At 45.1% G+C, this 19,123-nt stretch overlaps 1 protein-coding gene across 2 annotated transcripts; it reads left to right on the plus strand.

The window, feature by feature from the left end:
- The first annotated feature begins 11,693 nt into the window (after positions 1–11,693).
- Positions 11,694–18,798, plus strand: LOC124692745 (copper methylamine oxidase-like). Of its 2 annotated transcripts, none has more exons than XM_047226175.1 (12): positions 11,694–11,838; positions 14,392–14,501; positions 14,577–14,882; positions 15,221–15,333; positions 15,448–15,778; positions 15,875–16,090; positions 16,594–16,830; positions 16,970–17,155; positions 17,451–17,591; positions 17,814–18,082; positions 18,189–18,270; positions 18,403–18,798. In XM_047226175.1, the coding sequence occupies exons 1-12, from the start codon at positions 11,694–11,696 to the stop codon at positions 18,517–18,519; spliced, it is 2,253 nt and encodes a 750-aa protein (XP_047082131.1). In that variant the 3' UTR covers positions 18,520–18,798. The 2 variants fall into 2 exon arrangements, with proteins under 2 accessions (XP_047082131.1, XP_047082132.1); XM_047226176.1 differs by lacking the exon at positions 11,694–11,838 and adding an exon at positions 12,103–14,302.
- The last annotated feature ends 325 nt before the right edge of the window (positions 18,799–19,123 follow it).

The following is a 19,123-nucleotide window of genomic DNA, read 5'->3' on the forward strand; positions in this document are numbered from 1 at the left end:
GTTGGTGGCTTCTGCAATTTCACCCCTCACAGTCCCCGGAGAGTAGGGGTTTTATATACGAGGCTTGTCACCGTTAAAGTTCTCTCATGTGTCCCGAGGCTTAGCTAGAAGGACAATGCCAAGCGCCGGGGGGGGGGGGGTGAAAGTGTAAATAGAGGTGGATGGGACGATGATAGCCACATGAGACATCTGAGGATAACATAAGCGATGGTCATGGATATGGTGGTGGCACTTATGTTTATTGCCAATACATGCATGCACGACATTCATGCTCGCAGTATATGGAGTTGGTCAGATCAAATTTAGGCTCGCACAATAAATATCTAGTTATCCAAATGCAACATCAGTTAATTCAAGGACGAGTGTGCGCATACAAATAGTGATAGACCTAGAGGAAAAATGACCGTGTCCTCGTGAAAATAAGTGATTTTCTCAATAAAATTAGGGTGCCACGTCTCGTTTGTACATGTACTATATCGGATATGGTTTCCATGCTTCGTTGGATGATTTTCCGATATAACAGTATCAAGCTAGAACAGTTTCATTTTGTAGGACGGAAAAGAAACCTTTGGTGCACACTAACCGATGGAGCTTTTGAATTCACAAGCACCCGCGGAGGACCAGAAAGCCACCCAACCTTGTGGGTCTGTAACAGTTTTCGGTACACCCTATTGAGTGAACTGGACTACGTCCTTGCATACGAATGAATATTTAAGTATTGAATTTGAATTACATTGCAATTTTTTTTAAAAAATAAGACAAACGATGTGTCGTTTCATTGATTAATAAGTAGTTTTAGAAAAAAAAGGCCTAGGATAAGTCCTCGGACTTCATGCAAAGCCTACTCTTTGGAAATGATCACATTAGTCTATATATACTACCTCCGTTTTAAGGAATAAAGTGTCCTCGTTTTACGTGTTTTTTGTTTGACCAAGAATTACTTCAAATAGATAAAGATTATTTGTATGAAATTAATATCATTAAAAAGTACTTTTCAATACGAATCCAACGATACTATTTACATATAATATAATCAAAATTTTATTGCTCAATTTTGATGGTCAAAGTTTGTCTTAGAATACACGTTTGCCTTATTCTTTGAAACATCGTAGTAATAATTAAGCCATGCTAAGATTAAATTCTTCATTTTTGATCTTTATACTGATGGTAGCCACCTTAGATGCATGGTGGTGGAAAAAAATCATGTGATACTCCTGTTGAAGTGTATAAGTAGATTGCCCCTTTTTCATCAGTTTGGACTTTTGGTTGCGTTGACTAGTGCATGAAGCTTAACATATAACATGGTATCGGAGCCCAGAGTCTCGAGTTCGAATCCTGTTTCACAATTTATCCTAAAATTGTTCTTTCCTCCTTAGAGTCTACGTATAGGCACCATATAGACATACCGTATAGACATATTGAGCCTTCCTAGCTCCACTTCTATGGAGAGTGTCTTTTGCCTATCACTCATTGGGGCAAGATTCATTTTCCCAAAGAGCCATAGGCATGCCATGGCCTCCAATCCAAGATAGAACGGTTGCTCATACTTTTTTTTCGATAAGGATGCTTTATTACTTTGAAAATCAATTATATCTAGCCTCTGCATAACTAGGATGCACACAGCTGTTTTAAATGTCTCAAGTCAAAAGACAGAAAAAACTAGGCGAAATACATATCGAAGCGATGAATCATATGACGCCTAAGGTGTAGGTGGGGCTTCAATCCGTAGACTATGCTGCCAACCATGTAGGAAAAAAGTATCCCTCGCCGTAGCCTCCAACCGTGTACAGACCTCCGTAAATAGGTCTCGGTTCTCCACTCGCTGAAGAGGTAACCACAAACGGAGAATACTTGTACATCTGTAGATGACCTGCAACAAATAATAGTTTTTATCATTAAAAATCTTGTCATTTCTACTTAGCCAAAGCGCCCAGATAACTGCTAGCGCCCCCACCCTAAGAAGCAACTTGAACCTTGAATCGATACCATGAAGCCAATTGCCAAAGACATTGGCAACACTAGTCGGAGGATACATGGTAGATGCTACTTGGATGACTGACCATATAGATATCGCAAATTGGCACTGGAAGAAAAGATGTTTAATGGTTTCATCATGATGAGGCTGGTCATAGTGGGAGTAACTTAGACTAGTAACATATGTCATGTTACTACTCTAAGTTAATACCTTCATAGTGGGTAGTAACTTATATGTGGTGTCATGCATTATGTCATTTATTATGTTGTAGACTCATTTTGCCTTGGGTTGTGTGATGTTATGGTAGTAACATAGCTAGTTACCACCTCACTCTCTTTCTTCATTTATTGGCATGTCATGTCACCAAAATGCCTTGAGATGTGTGATGTTAGTAGCTATGTTACTCCCACTATGAGCAGTCTGACAGAAAACACACCGTGTACTTCCGTGCCAATTCCGCTTAACAAGATTGTTGTCTTTGGCGAGAATAACTCCTCGACGAAGATACCATCCAATTTTTTTATTTTTAATGATATCTTCATCTTCCAAATTTTCTTATTATTATCAACTGGTATATCAGAATGAAGGATCGTATTGTATAATGATTCGACCGAGAAGGTGTCATCTACATGAAGATTCCATCTAAATTCGTCTGATTCAGGTGATAAGTGAATATCTCCCAGCCCGTTGAAGTAGTGAATTTCATACCAATAGCCTTTGTCACCATGGTTGTTCATACTTAGCTTGAAGAAAAGGTGTGCCACCGATTCTTGCACTTGGTGATGCATGTGACAACTATCATAATTTGTCCATGCCCTTTCAGTGAGACGAACCACCGTAGTCCAAATCCTATTTTGCAACACCAACAATGCAAATAATTTGCCTCGGCTTCCGAACCAAACTATTCATGATGTTGGATGTTCATCCCTCAAATCGCGCATTGTAGGCTGAGGAAACCAAGTACTTCCCACCACTAGTGAATTCTCACTGGATGGAGCCGGGAACACCATGGTAGAGATGAATATTGGAGACATGTTCCCAAAGGTTGAGAAAATATTGGTTGGCGTCAAAGTGATAGTACCTTACTGAACGTTGATTTGACTTAGCCAAAAACTATTCTTCAGAGCCTTCCGAACCAAACTCAAAGGAATTTGGGGCAGTGTCTTTCGGCAAGGATCCCGAGAACCAGGAGGAGGACAAATATTTCGCCTTCTCACCATCTCCAATTGTCACCACAGGCACGGTCACAAATAAGTCTATCTCTACTATATAAAAAGCAGGAACTTCCTCCGTTTTCTGCCGTCATCTTTGGTCAACCATCGCTAATCCTATCGCTAATCCCGAATGGGCCATAATGGGCCGCATCGCTACATCCTAATCCTACCGAACCATTCTCGTGCGTTAGCATACCGGACAGACAAAAAAAATCATATATAGTTCCTCTACACACGATAACCGCAGAAATCTCGCCATCGAGCTCTTTGCCGAGATCCCCAAATTTTTTCTGCCACCCCTTCCCGATTGCGCATCAACCTCAAATTGAGCAGCGCCGCCGTCTGAGGATGACGTACAACCTGGCCGAACTGGTGAAGGACAAACTGCAAGAACTCGAGAGGAGTTTCCAAATACTCAGATCGGTAGGCGCCAAAGTGGAGGAGGACAAACTCCAGATCATAGGTGGAGCAGAGGCGCGTAAACGAAGTCCTTTTCCCTGTCCTCTACTCATCGCCTAATTCGAGAAGAAGGGTCAGAGGAGATGGGAGATCGCGGCATCCGCCGACGGGGGGAGAGAGAGGCGCCTCAATGGCTCCAGCCGAAAGATCCGGCCTTGGAGATCTCGGATCCAAGCCGGATGGTGCTCGTGATACCGGTGAAGACGCCGGCGCCAGCCCTGCTGTAACCATCACGGTCCCGACCCCACGCATGCACGCTCCACCCCCATCTGAGCCACTCCGCCGCCGGTCATCCAGTGGCGCGGCTGGTGGTCTCCTGCAAGGGGCAGCAGCTAGCATCGGCGGCGGTCGGAAGCTACGCAGGACATGGTAGTATTCATCGGCTTCACGGTGTGTAATCAATGGTGGAGCTTCTCAGGTGCTAGCTTCGCGGTGATCTGGTAGCATCCATGCATCCAGCCAAGATCCATCGATCCTCCATTTGCGTGCACTGGTTCTCAATGTATTGAAAATTGATTGTATTTCTTGGAGTTCTGCTAAGGGCCGGGCATGCATGTCTCCCTGGAATAGGGAAAGAGCAGGTTTCGCCCAGTAGTGGTCTCGACGTATTTGAATTTTCCAAAGTTACGCTAATCAGTGTGATGGCTTTGCTGGTCAAACACTAGCAGGGAAGTGTTATAGGGTTTACTCTGAATCTGATTTCAGTATGATGGATTCTTGACGCCCTTTCCTGCAGGTCGAGATAGTTTCAGTAAATTCAGTCAGATATATTGCTTAATGTGCAATGCAATTTTGGATCCTTCAGCAGGAAGGCAAAATAAGGAAACTCTCAGGGTGCGAGGTATTTTTGTTGGCCGCACCTACAGGCTGATCAAGTTCATGATTTAAGTTTGAGAGAGATTGATTGGTGGTTTCAGTGGATCATCCCGTATGAGCTCAGTCTGGATGTGTATCATGTTATGCCTTTGAGAAGCCATCTACCATAGTTAGAAAGATGCAGATCATAAAGAGATCGACGGAATATCTCAATGATGGGTATCGTGGTTCAACTTTCTTTTTTCCAAATGTATTTACTTTCTAGGAAAGTATATGAGTACTGGACAGATCACTTCATAAATATAGTCCACCGGGAAACAATTTTTGGATACTAAGTCAGGAGAATTTCAGTAATTCCAATCAAGGGACATACATCAATTTTATCAATAATAAAACATGGAAAATTTGTTGTTAAAATAGGATACATGTCACTAGCGGATGCAGGCGAGGGCATTTTTCTTGAACAGAGCCTTATAATATGGTTATTGAAGTTTGATATTAACTGAATTTTGCCTACTTCATTGGAATTTATTTAGGTAACCATGGGGTAATTACTAATGGTTACTCAATTTGATGTTGGTTCAAGCTACAAATTTTGTGCACTGGTGATATTACCAAATTCTTATTAATTTAATGTTGCTTTTTGTGCCTAGATAGTATAACGAAAATAGGGTTGATTTAGACGCACTTTTCTGTAAGTGATATTATGTCACTTGTTTACACTTAGCACTTGCAAATGGCATCCTTCTTCATACATCTTAAGCTAATCATACTGCGATTATTCTCCTCATGAAAAAAGCTACCACATGGTGAATCTCCATGACTAGCTTATGTTGGACGTTAGAGCAATTCCAATAGTGTAGTCAGCTGCGGGCTATAAGCCAAGTGTCATGTTATTTATAGCCAACTTAGAGCCAACATATACAATAGTGAGCTATAAAAATGTAGTACTTTATCAATGTATGACTCACCTTTCACTCTCACAAAGTGCCTAGGAGCACGTGCTAGAGCTGGCTCTTGCATAAGAGCACACTCTCCTTCTCTCTCTCCTCCAACTAAGCAATAATATATTATTTTAATCCTTATAGCCAGCTGACTAAAACTTATTGTACTTGCTCTTAGGAAAAAACTCGTTCATGCAATCTACATTATATATCCATAGTACTATATGTTCATGGTTTTGGCTTGAACGGATAACTAAGTCTCATAGCGAAGCAAAAGAGACCAACAAGAGGGCAACGAAACGATTAGGACGACCGGGACAAACGGATTTTTTTTTGGCTGCGAGTTGCGTTTATATGACTTCGAATAGATCTGCTTCTTTTGTTCGTGCAGGTTCTCAATTTTTTCTGGATTGGTCATGCCCCTTGAGCTTTAGTGCTCCATATGTCATCCTGCTTTTTTTCAACACCTCTGGTCGATCACTTCATGATCTAGCATATGGCAGTTTAGAATTAGGGGAAAATGTGACATTTGTTGAAGATGACATAGAAGAAAAGTGTTATTTTGGATGATTCACTGAAGCGTTCGAATTTTTTCTCCCGGTGCAACGCACGGGCACTTTTGCTAATACCTAATAATAAAGGAGCTAAGGTTTCTGCCAAAAAGTTTCATCAACGCTTTTTTTGGACCGTTTTACCCTCCCACCTAATCGCAATAATACAACACTCGCCATTGTACTGGTTTGGTCGTCTTTTTTTCCTCCTGTCCCGAACGATCCTCTATCCCTCGCTCGCCTTCCTCAAACCCATAGCTAAGCCGCAGCTGCCTATATATAGCCACGGAACCCAGGCCGCCTTCTCTCGAAATCTCGAAATCAGATCGAATCTCATCAAACGAAAACGTCTCGCACATCGATTCGCAACAGAACCCGGCGCCGGCGGAAGCTACGTGAGTTTCTTGGGTGTCTGTTCAAGGCGGCGGAGGACACCGAAGTAATCCCGCGCGTAGCCTCGTTCTGAATCAAGCCAGCCGAGCCAAATCGATCTCCTCTTCCTTTCTCTCTCAGCGCTTGCGAATTCTCCCCCCAGATCCATCGTCCTTACCGTCGGAATCTGGGGCTGGATCGAGCCCGGTATGGTACTCTACTCCAATCAAGGTTACGCGGTGTGATCGCTGGTGTTCTGGCTGTGGATTTTAACGCGGTCGTGAGGTCTGACCCAGTACTGCCGCCAGCCCCGCGATAATGATGAGGCATCCACGGCCAGCGCACCCAGTAGTTCAAGGGCGACGCACACCAGGGAAGATCGCCGGTATTGAAGCGCGCAAAGGAACAGAGGCGCTCGAGATTGTGGTTGAGGCTGACGGTCCCGTCAGGCAGGGGAAAAGTATCTACCAGAAGAATCCCGCGGCCACAAGGAGGAAGCGTGGGCCTCGCTGGGAACAAGGTGGAGAAGAGTCACGGCTGGGTGCGTAGTGCCCCATCGGTGGTGAAAAGTCGAGCAGGAGATATAGAGGGAGTTCGTGTGCAGGACGGGTCGAGTCTGCTCCTACGTGGTACAGGTTATCCATGGTGCTTGCGCTTGGCTTTCGTGAGGCATCACATATAAACAAAAGTGGATGAATTAGTGGATTTGGGCTTCGAATTTAAAGAATTTCTGAATTTGCTATCAATTTTGAAGAGGAATTTGGAAGATAATTTGAGGGAAAATAAGAGTTCGAGACATGTTGTATCGAAGAAGAGGACGGTCAAGGATAAGACGCTGATGGATAAAAGAAAAACCTGGTGAGATGGTGATCCCAGATCATTGAATTTGGAGTTTTCTTCGTATACTGCTGCTTCCGTAAGTGAGCTCATGAGACGTACGCGTAGCTGAGCTTGCAATCAGCTAGCTAGCAGCTTGATGGATTCGATGCCTGGCCAGGGGAGTGGAGGACACAAGAACGGCGGAGAATTTGGGGGATATAGAAAATAAAGCGAAGAAATAGTGAGCCGATGTTTTGGATAGAGCGTGAGGGAGCTCTCAGAGAGGACAAAGCATTCACTCATCAATCATGCCATGCCAGCTTTGGCAAACTAGGTAAATAATAAAAATGTTCCAGCGTGAGTATCTTTAATTCATTTGTTCATTGTGCACAAGAAAGATAGGAGAAGCTTTTTTTTTTTTTTGAAAGGGGGGCAAAAGCTTTGCCCCAATCCATTAATTAAGTAGAGAAATGCCCAGTTAATTAACGGGAAACCGGGCGAAAAAACCGTTACAACAACAACAACACCAACCACATATGCCATCAACACCCACAACACCACCAACCACGAACGGCAGCAACACCTACACATAAATCCTACAACCACAAACTTTCATACCAGAGAGGAGAATCATCCATCAACCAACTGCGATATCCTTTCTTATGGCGCCACTTTTCTTGCTTCTGCTCTTAAGGAAGTCTTTCACCTTCTGGATTTTGCCCCTCGAAGACTTCTCCTCTAGGAGGCGAGCAATCTCCTTGCTAGATCCAGGGCTAGCTGCCTCCAACTTAGCAAGGAGGTTGCAAAGCTCACTAGCAAACAACGCATCAGAGTTAGGTGCCAAAGCACCGGCTACCTCGATAACTTTGTCGCCACAACGGCTTGCCTCCACCGGCGGTGGTGCGGAAGCCACCTTCGAGGTCACAAGCGAGTCCACATGAAGGTGAACCATCGAAAGAGGAGGGGAAGGGTCCTCACACAGCTCAAAGCCAAGAGCCTGACTCAACGGAGAAGACACAGTCGACACCGAAGTCAAGGTACCATCTATGCCTTCGCCCTCAGAGGCAGCCAACACAACAGGCTGCGGCGACTGGCAGGGACTATCACGAGGAGAGAAACAACTATAGAGATGTTCTTCCTCCACCACCGACGACTTCTGGTCAGCGGAGCCAAGTGGAAATGAGGCATGCACGGTGCCGAGCTCCTGCCCACCAGAAGAGCATGCCTCTGTCGGCTCCAAAGAAGCACCAACGCGTGCCAACAACAGCTTGAGACTTGTCACCTCATCACGAAGGGGGTGAGCCGCCTCCTCGACCCGGTTAGCAACCAACTGATCGACCTCCATGCGGAACAAGGCAAACTGACACTGAAGGCGAGAGTCCAAATTGGCGTTGACATTGACCTCCTCGGAACACTTAGGAGAGGGCCTTGGCGGCAATGTTGCAGGCGATAACGAGCGGCACACGACTTCAACCCAACTCTGGGACGCCGAGGGACAACGAGGCTGAGCAGATGGAGAGGCGCTCCGCCTACAAGGAGCATGAGCGTTCGGAGAACGAGCACGAGTGTCTGGAGAGCGAGAACGAGCAGCGGGAAAGCGTGCACGGCAGAAACGCTCCCGATGACCAGGACGACGACAACGGATGCATCTGAATGGCTCACGACAAGTGTTGACATGGTGGTCACGCTCGAGGCACCGAAAGCATCTCCCACGAGCCCAACGCTTGAAGGCGATACTACGCTCGAGGCCTTCCTCCCGAAGCAACGATGATGGCTCGCGGCCGGGGCGACCGCCCCGACCCACCTTTACCCAGCCTTCGCCATATCCAAGAGCAGCAGGAGCAGCAGAGAGGCCGCCACAGGGCTCTGTTGGCGCCCCCTCAACAGACACCCTCGTCATTCTCACTGCCTGGCTACTCTCGAAAAAGAGAAATGCTAGAGTCTTTGGCAATGCCTGGCAGCAGAGTACCACCCCGCACCTTGTGCGGATCAAAGATGAGTTCATCCTTTGGAAAATGGCAAGACCAGGAGGGAGGCTACCCGTGACGCGAGAGTAGGCTTTAGAGAGGTGTGTGTGTGTGTGGAGTTCACTGGCCTTACTGTTCACAGCTCCTGGATGCCTTTGTACAACGTTTTTTTTTCTCTTCTTCTATAAAGATATGGTACGTCTTTTCTGTACCCTCGATTTTTTTTTTCATTTGTTCATTGTTGTTTTTTAATTAGCATATTGTGATGCTCTTTTTAGTGTCAATAGAGCAAGAAAACTAAAGTTTGCGCATTGGACCGTCTATTTTTCCTTGTCTTTCCTTTACGGGTATGCAAGTGGATCTCATTGTTGCGCCGCACGGAAAACGGTAGGATAATCTTTTCTTTGAAAAAGAAAAAAAACTGAAATACAATCCACGAAATAATTAGGTTACTTCAATATATGTTTAATTCTATAAATCACAAGTTGACTAAAGACAACGCTTCAAAAAAAAATTAAACACAACGTCCCCGACACCATTATGTTGGGACTTGTATAGCTATGGCTAGAATGTTAAAATATAAGATCTAGAAAATCTGTGGCAGGGAATTCGGTTTGGCGGTTCAATCAACTTTGAGCTAAAATTTGAGTAGTGCCAAGGTTGTTTTTGAAAAGGAAAACGCTTCGGAACCCCCGGGGGATAGCGCTCGTCGCTTCCTCCGGCTCCTACGGTCGACGCGTGTCCCTCCACGCGTCTGGAGGCAGCAACAGGCCCACCACGGCCTTATCTTTTCCGCTGCGTTCTCTTTCACATCCTCTGCTCAATTTCGTTCGCTTTCCCCTTCCTTTCTCCCTCGCGTCTGAACCTCCTCCTCACTACCACTACTGCAGTCCAGGTCCACCTCTCGGAGCTCGCCGCCCGTCCCCCGGGCCGGAGCTCGCCCGCATCTGCCCCGAACGCGGGCGCAGGGGTGGCCAACCTTGCTACATGGGGTGGCCGGAGTTGCTGCCAGTGGCCGCAGAGTTTGCTACAATGGCGAGGCGGCGCTACCGGCGTTGCTACAATCGCGCGGCGATGTTGCTGCCAGCGTCCGCCGGCGTTGCTACAATGGCCCGGCGGCGTTGCTGCAATGGCGCGGTGCCGTTGCTGCTACATGCGGCGGCGGCGGTTGCTTCTAGCAGTGGGGGCGGCGGCTGCTAAAATCGACACCGGCGACTGCTGCAAGAAACGGCGGCGGCTGCTTCTAGCGACGGTGGCGGCAGATGCTACAATCGACGCCGGCGACTGCTGCAAGCAACTGCTGCGGCTGCTTCTAGGGGCGATGGAGGCTGCTACATGTGGCGGTGGAGGTTGCTACAATCGGCAGCAGCGGCTGCTTTTAGCGGCGGCGGCGGATGCTACAATCCACGCCGGCGGCTGCTTCTAGTGGCGACGGCGGATGCTACATGTGGCGGTGGAGGTTGCTACCAGTTGACGCCAGCGGCTGATGCAAGCGGTGGCAGCGTGCGCTGCAAGGAGGTCGCCGTCAGTGCTACGCTCGGCCTGATAGGAGGTGCTACTCGCATGGTCGGCGATTGTGCTACGAACGGCTGGCGGAGGACCGCCGGCGAGGTCTCTCACCGGACCAGACCGACGAGGGGCGGCAGGTTCGGGTGGTAAGGGAGTTGCAGGCATGTTCCTGGCGCGCCCGTGTTTTTTTTTTTGTGTGGTCGAGGGAATTTGCGGGAGGATGCAGCAAAGAAGGGGAAGGAGGTCGTGGGACACGTGTCAAACAGCGGAGGCGGGGGATCGGAAGTTCTGATCCCTCGGGGGGACGCTCAGCACTTTCCTTTTGAAAAGCTAATTTTTGAAGTCATCCATCGTGAGTTAATGATATTCTTCATGGGTAGAAGGAAATTTGACCACCTTCATTGATGATAGCACACATGGGATGATACCTTGGAGTGTTCGAGATTTTGTTTCTCCCGGTGCAACGCACGGGCACTCTGACTAGTACATACATATACATGTATGAATACACGCACACCGAGCATCTCCAAAAAAAAACTGAAAATACAAGAATACGCGTTGAGATATACGTACATTGTACACCCGCGACCCCGTGTACGGTGTATATCACCGAAACGTTTCAATCACAACGGAAAAAGTGTATGACCAAAACACACCGTCTGGAGCCCGCTGCAGAAATCATCTGCCAGCCAAGCCAACTGCACAACTGGCCGCAGGCACCTTTATAAAGGCCCCCCACCTCCGCACTCACCTCACCGCACCGGTCATCACCGGCAACCCAAAAAGCAGTGAAAACACCCAATCCCAAAACCCTCAAACCCCTCCTCCGCCTCCGCCTCCGCCGTTTGTCGTCTCCCGGCCGAGACCCGACCCCCATTCCGCGGCGTAGCCTCCCCGGAACCCCAATCCCCAAACCCCCACCGCCCAGGCGAGGAAGCGGAAGCAGCCGAGGAGGAGGAGGCGGCGGAGGGGCCAGCGCTGCGTACCCGATCGTTGCGCCACCGGAGGCGGGGTGTAGGAGGAGGCGGGCGGCGTACGGGCGCGGTCAGGTTGCAAACCCCTCCCCCATGGCCGCGGCTCAGGACAAGGAGCAGGGATGCTGCGGCGGCGCTCCCGCCGGCAAGGTCGCGCTTCCCGCGGCGGCGAAGGGCGGCGCCGCGAAGGAGGAGATCGCGGATTCCTCGCCCGCCACCGCCAAGGCCTTGGCCAAAGGTAGATGCGAGACGATCGTGAACTCGTAGTACTGCTCGCCTCCCTCTGTTCCTGTTCGGTTGCTCTGCTTTGTATTCACCCGGATCACGCCACGCGCGTGTCCTTTGCTGGATTTCGTAATGCGGGACACGCGATGACGTGATTATTTCTGGATTTGGTTGGGGGTGTGTTCCAGGAAATGTTAGGGCGGGGCGGAGTGTGACGTGCGTTAGTAGTAGATCTTATTATTAGAAGGTAGCGCTCTGCTGATCGCGATCACTCTCGCGAAATCAGATTGCTGTATATGTTGCATACGGTTGGTACTGATATTCAGAAGCTGGGCGTGACTCGTACAACTTAAAACATGGACCATCTTAAAAAAAAAGTGGCAGCATATTTAGTTTGAATTTGCGTTGGATCTGTGGTGAGTCGTATTGTTGCAGGCGCTGCCTGGTGGTTATGGATTTATGGTTGGGCTTAACTGTATCAGGCCTGAACTGTATAATAGTAACCCAGGACCTTGTCGTTTGCTTGCTGCAACACACTGTAACATAATGTTAGCACAATAGCCGATGGAGAATGTTGCCGCAACTCACTGCAATGATGCTAGGCTGGCTACATGAATTTTCTCTAAAATAAGCCTGTGATAGAGCAGTGAGTGCTCACTGCTCAGAATAGGAATATTAGCTACCCAGCCAACTGTCTACTTTGACGATGCTTGCAGATTTTTATTCTATGCTGACATCGATGTGAATGGCTAGGAAGTAAAGGGAGATTGGGATAGTGATGTATTTTATGAACGCACACTAACGTTTTTTGGCTATTGGAGATATGGGACCACTTAGAATGTTTTGCATGGAAGGTGGCACCAAATCATACACAAATGGCTCAAACACATGCTGTGCACATATTATACTACTCCACTTGTGACGGTGGGGTCTCCTGTGACGGTGATGGGGCTAATACACAAGTGTATTGCTAGTCGTGAGTGCTTACTTAGATGAGGCCTATGTCGATTAGTCTTTTCTTAATTACCTACCTTCTGACACTTATCTGGATGCGTGCTAGAAAAATAACTGCCCACCTGCTCCAAGTTGCAGGTTTCTGATGTCTAAGCAAATTTATAATTTCCCCGAGAAGGGAATCGTGTAACAGCAATTGTATGTTTTTCATCGGAAAGTGCCTTTGGCACATGAGCACTAGTGCTCCCTGTTTAATTCAAAAACATATTTATGAGACTCAAAAAAATTGAAATTAAATACGTATATACATATACCTATTGCTAAGGTACGGTAGAAATTTCAGGAAAAAATATATTGTATTTTGAGCTATACGAAGAAGACAAGTTTCTGGCAAAAAGAGTGAGTTTTAAAACCTATGCATACAGCCAGAAATTTGTTTTTTTTCATGTAGCTCAAAGTACAACACATTTTCTAAGAAAATTTCGCATAATTATTCAGGACATGTATATGTATTCATGTAATAGATTTATAATTTTTTAAAACATATAAATATAATTTTCAAATATTTTAAAAACCAGGAGCACTGGTGCTTAGGTGCACCAAATCTGCTCTTGTTTTTCATCTTATCTGTTTCTAGCATGAATTAATCTGTATCAACAGATAACTGGATTAGAATTCAGGAGTTCCTTTCGACTGAGAAACTTGACTTTGTTATGCTTGATTATAATTTTAAAGCTATATCTGTCGTTTCACTGGCTTTTAACTATGTTTTGATTATCCCTGAAAATGACCAAGTTCTAAATTTATTGGAGGCACAACTGATAATGTGCAGCTAATTATGTCCATGTAGTGAATAGAAGAAATGGCTATTAACTTGTAACTGTCATAGTTTTATTCGCTTACATTGTTCCTTGTTACCCTGCTTCTTCTTTTCCTTTTCACTGAGCACTTGAAATTGGAAGAATTGGAATTGAAAGGGAATTTGGGAAGGAAGATGTGGATTACTGTTGGATACTATTGTATTTTATTAAGATTTGCAATGATACCATAACATGTATGGTGTGCCCATTCGGTTTACCGTTTGGTGCAATTAGAAAGTGCACAGGTAACCCAGGTCCAGAGAAGCATGTAAACTAGTTCGGTGGTGTCAATCTGCCAATTAACCAAGTGGAAATGCTTGATACAGATAACCTACGAGTTCTATAGGCTTGCTTATTTCATTCTCCCTCCGTTCCATAATTCTTGTCTTGATTTTTATTCAAAGTTGAACTGAAACCACGACAAGAATTACGAAATGGAGGGAGTAGTTCAGTGTGCTTGTTGTATGGCACACTCATGCATACTTGTAAAATATTTGTGTCATTGGCCTTTTTTTGTTATATAGTTTGTATCCTTCCCTTCCTAATTGAATTTCAGTAAAGCCCAACTAGCAATTTCTATGCCATTCCTTGCACCTGTCACAACTTGCATATTTGGAAAGTTTGATGGTTTTCTCTTGAACTTAAACCTTGGAGTTTAGCCAGGTTAGCAAGATCATCACCTTCTTCACTGCAGACTTGTAGTGTGATGTTCTGTCTCGTCTAAAAACTGTAATGTCTGTCTTAAATTGCAGGAATCCCAATTATGACGAGGGCCCAGAGAAGCCACCCTCTAGACCCATTATCTGCTGCTGAAATTGCTGTGGCTGTAGCAACTGTTCGAGCTGCTGGAAGAACTCCGGAAGTTTGTCAACCTTTGTACTCAATTGTCAGCACATGCTTGAAATATATAATTAACATGTCACTTCCAAAATTATAGGTACGAGACAGCATGCGCTTTGTTGAAGTTGTGCTCCTGGAGCCAGAAAAGAATGTTGTGGCATTAGCTGATGCATACTTCTTTCCACCATTCCAACCATCTCTGCTTCCCAGAACCAAAGGTGGTCCTGTCATCCCAAGCAGGCTTCCACCTAGGAGGGCCAGGCTTGTTGTCTACAACAAACAAACAAACGAAACTAGTATTTGGGTTGTAGAACTGTCTGAAGTGCATGCTGCTACTAGGGGTGGACACCACAGAGGCAAGGTTATATCATCGGAAGTTGTTCCAGATGTTCAGCCTGCAATGGTATATTTATGTTTCTGTAGATGTTTGGACTACTCGTTTCTTGGTTTGACCATTTTAGGCAGTTCATTTAACACTTATGTCAATTTAGGTCAAGTTTATTGTGTAATGACCATGTGGTTTAATGCTGGTATTTACTTGATTACCCCTTCTAAATTCTTGCTGGTGAATTGTGGTATTAACATTTTATTGCACTAGCGTTACCATAACTGTCTGAATGGTTTTGACTCGAAGTCATAAGCTTATTAAGGTAGTGGTGCACCGTAGAAATTTTGCCCTATCTACCATTCTATTTGTATAAGGTCAAGTGCTAGACTTAGTTTGGTACGGTTGGTTTGCAGGATGCGATGGAATATGCTGAATGTGAAGCTACTGTAAAAGATTTCCCCCCTTTTATTGAAGCCATGAAGAAAAGAGGCATTGATGACATGGAGCTCGTCATGGTAGATGCATGGTAAGCTATGTCCAAATTATTTCTGTAGTTAATTGTTTTACTCAAAATTTATCTTTCAACGCCATTCGTGGACAAACGAACTCTGAACATGAACTCTTCTGCTAAAAAATATAGGTGTGCAGGCTATTACAGTGATGCTGATGCTCCCAGTCGAAGAATTGGCAAGCCTCTGATCTATTGTAGAACTGAAAGTGATAGCCCTATGGAGAATGGATATGCTCGTCCTGTTGAAGGGATCCATATTATAGTTGATATGCAGAATAATGTCGTACTAGAGTTTGAGGATAGGAAGTTTGTCCCTCTTCCACCGCCAGATCATTTGAGAAACTACACTCCTGGAGAGACACGCGGTGGTGTTGATAGAAGCGATGTGAAGCCTCTTATCATCAGTCAACCTGAAGGCCCAAGTTTCCGTATTACAGGCTCCTTTGTGGAGTGGCAGAAGGTAAAGAGATTGTATATTTTAAGTTTTCAATTGTTTGAGCTAATATTTAACAGAACCTGGTATAGAAATATCACTTGCATATTTTCTGTTGATCAGTGGAACTTTCGTATTGGCTTCACCCCCAAGGAAGGTTTAGTTATCCATTCTGTTGCATACGTTGATGGAAACCGAGGACGTCGTCCTATTGCTCACAGGCTGAGTTTTGTTGAAATGGTTGTTCCTTATGGAGATCCGAACGAACCACATTACCGGAAGAATGCATTTGATGCTGGAGAAGATGGGCTTGGAAAGAATGCACACTCCCTTAAGAAGGTATGTTAGCTTCTTTCTGAGAACCTGTTTCCATTTCGATTCTGGGGACATAAATAGTACGGAGTACAATCAAACTACTCCCCACTGTAACTATGCAGTTATGCAAGTCTTCCTGGATGTGTTTCAATTCAACTCGGAATTTTCTGAAGAATTGTGCAGATTGAAGCAACAAGAGTAATTTACTAGGAATAATAACTTTTGTGTGTAGTTTTCTTGATAATAAGTTTGTCTTGTTCCTTTGTTCATACTTTTTAGTTTATGAAATTCTGAGAATTTATCATTTTTATTTCTCTTAACATAATTGAGTCATGAATGCAGTTTTGTATGTCCAGTTTATTACACAGGGACTATCTTTTCAAAATGTTGGTGAATCTTCATTTGAATTGTAGGGTCCTTGCCAAGAAGTTTTGCACAGTTTCACTCAAAGGGCTGTTCAATTAACCTACTCTTTTTGCTTTTTTTTCGCTAAGTAATCTTACTATGTTGCTAATTGATTTGTGCAGGGATGTGATTGCTTGGGTTACATAAAATACTTTGATGCACATTTTACAAATTTTACTGGTGGCGTGGAGACAATTGAGAATTGTGTATGTTTACATGAGGAGGACCATGGAATCCTCTGGAAACATCAAGACTGGAGAACAGGACTAACCGAAGTTAGACGATCAAGGAGGCTAACCGTGTCATTCATATGCACAATCGCTAACTACGAATATTGCTTTTATTGGCACTTTTATCAAGTGAGCATCTGTTTACCTTTTTCTTGAAGTAGTGTAACAATAATTCTATGTAACTCCAGTTCCAAAACAGAGTATTTATGTCAAGTTGTATTATAGTTGCTTTTCCTTATGTGATTGATATGTATTTTCTTCGTTGCAGGATGGTAAGATAGAATCTGAGGTAAAGCTTACTGGAATTCTCAGCTTGGGAGCTCTAATGCCTGGGGAACAAAGGAAATATGGCACAACTATTGCTCCTAGTTTGTACGCACCAGTCCATCAACATTTCTTTGTTGCCCGTATGGACATGGCAGTGGACTGCAAACCTTATGAGGCTTATAACCAGGTAGGTTTCTTCCCTGCAGTGTAATGTAGGCCTTTTATGTGGTAATAAAAGAAATTTGCTTCAAGATCTTTCAATCTTACTTTGGAACTTCCATCAGCTTCTTCCAGCATATTATTGGGATATGTCCTTTTGACTTGTAAATTTTTATATCCATTTATTTCGTGTTGCCTGCTCATATAGTAGATGAAGATCTAAGAGTAATTTTATCGAGTCTACTCTGCACGAAGAACATGTATTTCTCTGGATTGTTATCTGGTTTATGATTTTGGTACTATTGTTTCGTTTTCCATTACAGGTGGTTGAGGTAAATGTTAAAGTAGAAAGTGCAGGCCCAAATAATGTGCATAATAGTGCCTTCTACGCTGAAGAAGAGCTTCTGAAGTCTGAATTACAGGCTATGCGGGATTGTGATCCTTCATCTGCACGACATTGGATTGTAAGTGCATGCTAAAGATCTCTTTCCTTTTCACAACTTCTTTGTGTTGCTTTTGATTATCTACAAGAATGTGTTTATGTAAAAGCGCACATGGCATTTCAGCCTATTATTTTCTGCCTCTGAACCACACATCTATTAAGCATTTGGATTGTGAACTTTCTGTTACATTGTTACTTCCCTAGTATATTTTTTTTGATAAGCTGTTCTTTGCATGTTGATCAGGTAAGGAACACAAGGACCGTAAATCGTACTGGGCAACCAACAGGTTACAAGCTCATACCTGGTTCGAATTGTCTGCCATTCTGCCTGCCCGAGGCAAAGTTCCTGAGAAGAGCTGGGTTTTTGAAGCACAACCTTTGGGTTACATCATATAAAAGTGATGAAGTGTTCCCTGGAGGAGACTTTCCTAATCAGAACCCACGCATCCATGAGGGTTTAGCTACATGGGTCCAGAAGGATAGATCCTTAGAGGAAACCAACATCGTTCTCTGGTACGTTTGTCGACGCCTGCCAGCTGGTATTGATTTGCAGGTTCATTTAGGTTTGCAACACTTTATCTGCTGCGTTTCTTGAACTGTTTGCATTCGGCAACTGCAGGTACGTTTTCGGGATCACCCATATCCCAAGGCTCGAGGACTGGCCTGTCATGCCGGTGGAACACATCGGCTTCACGCTCATGGTAGCTCACCAGCCTTCAGATATTTCTGCATAACTCTTGAGGGTTTCCAGATAGATTGTTCTGTTTACTAGATCAACGCAGATTCCTTCATAGCAGGGGTCTCACAAACGAAACCCATTTTTTGTTGTCTAGCCTCATGGATTCTTCAACTGTTCGCCTGCTATTGACGTTCCTCCTCCATCCGATGTGGACGCTAAGGAAGCCGAGACGCCAAAGGAGATCCATGCCGAGCTCATTTCAAAGCTGTGAGCCCCCAAGAGACGGAGAATCGTACGCGTGGTTACTCCTTTTCATTGCCGTGCCATGATCTTCCGATGAAAACTATAAACTGCGACTTAGCTTTCCGTACGCCCTTCTGATTACGCTGCAGCTGAGCCGTGTTAGTGGCTGAATTGGTTTGGTGGTGTCCGATTGCTTGGCTCTTCTGAACTCTGTATTTCTGCTTGGTGATTATAACATCACACAGAATCTGGGTTAAGTTCTCTGTCCCAGAATGCAAATGAATTGGGACACAAAAATGTTCAGCTAGCTCACTTGCCAGATGGGCCAGCCTTTGGGTTGGGCAGGTCTCAGCGTTCCACTTGACACGACAAGCCATCTGGCTAAACGTCTATATACGTGTATCTGTTTCCTTTTGCTTTATTCGCATTGCTTGCCGTATCCCCCACACGGCCACGAGCTACGGTTGCTTTTATGCTAGTCACGGTGGGGGTGGTGCAGGAATCCTACCCTGGTGCAGTGCACCATAGCCGTGTCCCCCCGCACCACTTACGATCTTGGGCACACTGCACCTAGCACAAGGTCGTCGTCTTTATGTTGCATTCGTCTGTTTATATTTGTCCATTTTGTTCAC

This window comes from Lolium rigidum, chromosome 2 (assembly GCF_022539505.1).
Source record: "Lolium rigidum isolate FL_2022 chromosome 2, APGP_CSIRO_Lrig_0.1, whole genome shotgun sequence".
Taxonomy (NCBI): Eukaryota; Viridiplantae; Streptophyta; class Magnoliopsida; order Poales; family Poaceae; genus Lolium; species Lolium rigidum.